Raw genomic sequence first — 5,443 nt, forward strand, 5'->3', positions numbered from 1 at the left:
CCCTTGTCTTAATTATTCGTCAAGACATGGATTTTTTAAAGAGGTATCTATGTCTTTCAAAAATGTACATTTTGGACCTTCAACTTTCCACAGCCTGAGAACTCCACAGACTGCTGGCATAGTAATTTGTTTTGGCTACCTAAGCCCATTAACCAAATGATGTCAACATTGTAACTTCCCACCAAGAGAAGAGAAGAAGATGTCATTCTTTTTACTTAATCCTTACAAAAATAACTTTGAGAGAAAATTTTTGTATCCAACATCAGAAAATTGGGTTAGTTTTCTTTGGGAATAAGGAAACAACCCAACAAGTTAGGAAATATCCTGAAACATGCTCTTAATTATAATTAAGATTCATTTTGTGCGTATATGTACAACGGTTTTAGTGTTTGTGCTACCAAACCTTCATTTTTGGAGGTTCCCCCTTTATTTGGTCACTCAAAGAAGTAGTTAATGTACTTGTGTTAATTGCATAACATTCTCATCTGGAATTGCCTATGTTGGAAATTGGTGCATCGAGCTTTCAGAATCAGAAGCAGCCTCTTGTGGTTATGCATAGACTTAGTAAAGGCGTTAGAGCGTGGGTAATTGAGGATGTCACCCATTTCCATGCTTTAATTGAAGATGAAAGTTATTTCCTAGTTTATACCAACTTGATCAGACATTACCAGAGACATCAAATAAAAAAGCTTTATTGAGAATTAGGGTTTGGGTCATTTTCAGCCTATATTAGTGGTTCTAATTTGCTTTCAAAGATGAAACATGTCAAATGGCATGCAATTAAATATCCATAAACTATGTAAATGCATAGCAAAAACTTAGATTTTTGAATGAAAGAACCACATATAGTAGACTCCATAATGAACAAACATCAATTAAATATAATTTGGATAGTTGATAGTACATATAAAAAAAAAAATTATTTTTGGAGTGGTTTCCAAAGCTAACAGGTCTCAAGTTTGATATCCAGTCCAAGCTAAATGCAAAAAAATAAAAAAAATAAAAAATAGGGCATTGCAGCTAATTCATGCTCCTTATTCCATTCATCTGTGGCCTAATTATCAGTGTCCACATCAATATAAATATTATTCTGTCCTAAAAGGGTGCTCAGACAGTCCACCTGTAGCCTCTACATCCTCTGGCCTTAATTAAACCTTTGTCACTCAGGTTCATCCAACAGAGGGACAACTTGTGCCACTGGACTACAGGGATTCGTTTTTCATGGATGTGATATGTGTAATCCACTTGTGGCCATATTCTTGCACATCTCAATTACATCTTGTGGTTTTGTTTTACTTCTGCACTTTTTGTCTTTCAACAATAGAATTGACAAGGGTAATTGTGTCCACAAAATAGAGATGTGCTTAGAGATATCTAATTTGTTTTGTTTAAACCAGATCAAGCATTTGACTACTGAGTTCATGCTTTACTTCAATGATTTTAACCTCCTTTGACCCACCAATGTTTTAACTTGCCTTCAACCCCAATTCTTTGGTCCCCAGATCGGTCATGATCGAACTTTTTGGTGTAACCAAAAATCATTATAGTGTGATTGCTACATACATTGTGAGAAAAGGAAGGATTTGATGTTAATAGTTATGATTTTATTCGTGCTATGTCAATGCAAGTATGCATACAAATATATACGTATGTACTTAGAGATGAAAAAGAATCAGGATATCAAAGGCATTTAGAATAATCTCTCTTCCAAGAATCGTATAAAATCGATGTTCCCATTCACATCTCCATCTTCAGATTGGTAGCTTCAATGGCGCCTGCAAAAAATTAGTGTAACATCTTTCAGAATCATTTTCTTAATCTTATTAGATAATGGGAGGCAGGAGAATTTAGGAAGAGAAAAAAAAAAAAAGCCATCTTCACTATCTAATGGTTAGTATGATTAACAATCATAATCTCCAAGATTATTTGATTGTGAGAATCATACAGTTTGTCAAATCTTTTACCTAGAGGGACCCATTTATATGCCACCAATTGGAAATAGATGGCCATTATGTCTTTATACAGTCAAAATGCTTAGCACCTTTGATTGCTTCCTCTTGCTAAAGAAAATAGTTAGAGAAAATTATGGTCATTTGAAAAGATCTGTGGTTTTGATCATTTGGAAGAAAAGATGGAAAGTTCCCTGTAACCAACTTTTTTTTCTTCATTTCAATCACAGACATTGATTATTTTTTTAAATTTTTCCTAAAGCAAAATCATTAGCATTTGTGGGGTTTTCCTGGGTCTCCATCATTGCTAGTTAAAACCCACCTTGCTTTTTATTTTTAGCCATATGGAAATTATCAAAGCAATAAAGTGGAGATTGAAAAGACATGTTAGCTCTATCTTACCTGTAAATGGCTGAGGTGGGAAGGATGTTGATCTTCCTTGATCAAATGCTACATTATACAGATTTTGTAGATCAGCATCCCAAGTTGATGAGGCCTGGATTTGCTGCAATAATTATGATTTACATGAGAAAAACTGTAACATGTGAAATTAGAGACAAATATCCTAAGTGTATGTAAGACTTTACATTGAAGCAAGAAGATTCAATAAACATTTCAGGGATTGATACAGGAGCGCTGATAGTTCTTCTAAGTCCCATATCAGGAGGATTTATCCCCATATCCAATCCACAGCATGTCACTAGCTGTTGTTGTGGCTGCTGCTGCTGTTGCCGTTGCTGTTGCTGTACTGGATTAAACTGAAGGTAGGCAGGATTAGTCATATCAGACGACATCCCAATTGCTGGAAAATTGGTTGTACAACCAGGAAATGCCTGCTGATTGTAACAAGTTAAGAAGTGTTCAGTAACATTATAAAGCCACAAGTACTTAAAATTATGCTTGTATGTGGTGAAATTATACTTTACCTCTTTGGAAAATAAGTTGTCAATGTTAAAGTCGAGCCTTGGATTGACAGCAGCTAGTTTCATCGACAAGAACTGGTAATGGGAACATATCATCAAGACCAAATTCAAGAATTTGTAGATATATGCAAGTAAATCAATGTTTCTGAATAACGATAATTAATTACCTCTACTTGTCGTTGAAGAGATTGAACATAGTTAATGATTTCGTCAAGCATGCCTGCTTTTCCTGTGATTTTGTTGCATCCTGGCACCAAATCTTGCAGATACTTCATTCTTTCACTGATTTTTTCCCTCCTTACCTGGAAAATTCATATGCACGAAACAGGATTGCTTAAAGAAAATAAGTGTAGGTATATGCCTAAACAAGGTCCTTCCTACTCACTCTTTCAGCTAAGCTGTGGCTATCAGTGGCTTGACCCCTGCGTACCCGGACATGAATGTACTCTGGTTTTTGAACCTCAGTTACTTTAGAATTATCCTTGGAAGTCTCTGCAGAATTTTCTTTGTTACTGTTTTTGCTGGTGGTACTGCTTTTGTTGTTATTTTTCTCTATGAACTTTGACTCTCCCTCCTCTCCACATCCTTTGATCCTTTTGTCTCTACTGTCATCTTCTGCAACAACCTATACATATACCCAGAAAGAATCTTTCATTAATAGGTAGAACAAATTAAACCAAGCAATACTATGCGTCCTTTAAGAACCTGTTGCTTCTTAATTTGACAATATTATTTGATAGAGCTTGTCATGAGAAAAAAAAAACAAAAAAAAAAGATTGAATGACACAGCTGAAACAGAGCTGTGCACCCAATACAGAGTGAAATCAAGAACCAAATTTTTTCTTTTATAAGCAAAAGAGCTCGCCAATAAAGAAAAGAAATTGTAATGAAGAATTGTTATGCAGAGTTTTAAAGAGCGAATGGTCATCAAGCACACTCAAACACACCTTTGTGTTATTCTGCACTTTATCAATCTTTCTCTTCTTCAAACTCTCTCTACCAACTCCAGAACTCAACTTCTCTGACACAACAGGCTCTCTGCCGTTGGCCAGAACAGCAGCATCCACCGCAGCCTCCGCCACAGCAGGAGGGCAGCTAGAAGTCCTAGAAATAGCATAATTAATATCAAAACCGGAACCATTGTTATTCCCATAGCCACAAGGTCCAAACCCCACCAAATCAGGCCAACCGTTATCCATCAAAGCAGGGTCAGGCTTCACAGACCGAGTTACAACCTCACCTAGATCACCCTGAAACCCTTGAAGCTGATGCTGCTGCAAATGAAAAACCCCGCTCAAATCACCAAAAAAACTATCTTGAGGTTGCTGCTGCTGCTGTTCTGGTTGCCATTTAAAGCGAGCCCTTTGTTTCTCAGGCACAGTCATGTCCGTACAGTGCAACATCTCCGGCAACAATGCTCTATTCATCGTCCGGAACAAGCACACGGTCGAGAGCCAGAAAAGGCTAGAGAGATAGAGAGAGACTCAAGAAAAAGAACAGAAAAAGAGAAAGATTAGCTGAGGGAAGGGGGAGTAGCTTCACTGTAGTTTAGTGACCCGAGTCACAGACGAACTACATGTAACATACACAGTTGCAGATATAGGCAATTACACATACATGTGGGTGGGTGGGTGGCTACGTGTGTGGAAAGGATATTGGGATTAGGAGGTTTCAGGTTTCGAGTCGAACCAAAAGGAGAAAGGAAGAGAAAGGTGAAGGGGAAGAAAGATAAGAGAGGAAATAATCTGAAGGGTAGAGAGGGAGAGATGTGAGGGTTGGGTATATATAAATGGGCAGAGAAAGTAGCCGGAATCCGACAACAACTAGCCGGAGGTTATTATGAGAGAGAGAGAAGCAACTGGGGCAGCGAACCATGGAATGTGTCCATAACCAGAAGCCGTGGGAAGTGGGACCTACTGACATGACCGCCACGTGGGCGTGTTCGAAGCACTGGAAAACGACGTTGCCTTCCCTTGGAGGACTGGCTGGGTGGTGCATCCGTAACGGGTTTTCGGAGTTAGGAAACATGCACTACCGGTCAATATATATATATATATATATATATATATATATATATATAATTTTTCTCCCTTATTTCAAATTTTAATATATTTCAGATGCACACAATAATATTTATACACCATAGCATCTAATAATTTCTCTTGTGTTTTTGGCCCGAGAAGGATGGCGGGAAACTCGGTCCTTGTTACGTAGTTACCCACATGCACGCTTACACGTGGCGACTGGTGGCAATTGACTGAATGCCGAACGCTTACGTGGACAAACGGGGTTTTAGCATCCTAATGATATATACTTAATGGTATTTTTTGTAATTATTTTTTTTTTTTGAAAATATAATTAATTTTTATTAAAATTTGATATTATTAAATTAAAGTTCATTTAGTAATTAATAATAAATTTAATTAAATGTACAAACAAAATAATTATTTTTACAACAATTATTTTTTAAAAATTAAATAATTTCATAAATTTATATATATATGTATATTTTTATTAAAGAGCGTGAAAAACACTGCTTTCAATTATTGGTAGTGTTTGTAATAATATAAA

The 5,443-nt window shown here is 36.6% G+C and overlaps 1 protein-coding gene across 2 annotated transcripts; it reads right to left on the reverse strand.

Annotated features, from left to right (window-relative positions):
* Positions 1-1,582: 1,582 nt before the first annotated feature.
* LOC110648972 (transcription factor bHLH63) lies at positions 1,583-4,743 on the reverse strand. 2 transcript variants are annotated; one of them, XM_021803360.2, is made up of 7 exons: positions 3,820-4,743; positions 3,258-3,497; positions 3,040-3,174; positions 2,876-2,947; positions 2,537-2,785; positions 2,352-2,454; positions 1,583-1,775 (listed from the first exon to the last, which is right to left on the reverse strand). In XM_021803360.2, the coding sequence occupies exons 1-7, from the start codon at positions 4,297-4,299 to the stop codon at positions 1,738-1,740; spliced, it is 1,317 nt and encodes a 438-aa protein (XP_021659052.2). In that variant the 5' UTR covers positions 4,300-4,743; the 3' UTR covers positions 1,583-1,737. The 2 variants fall into 2 exon arrangements, with proteins under 2 accessions (XP_021659052.2, XP_021659053.2); XM_021803361.2 differs by having other exon boundaries at positions 2,537-2,782; positions 3,820-4,738.
* Between the last annotated feature and the right edge of the window lie 700 nt (positions 4,744-5,443).

Source organism: Hevea brasiliensis, unplaced genomic scaffold, assembly GCF_030052815.1.
Source record: "Hevea brasiliensis isolate MT/VB/25A 57/8 unplaced genomic scaffold, ASM3005281v1 Scaf1, whole genome shotgun sequence".
Taxonomy (NCBI): Eukaryota; Viridiplantae; Streptophyta; class Magnoliopsida; order Malpighiales; family Euphorbiaceae; genus Hevea; species Hevea brasiliensis.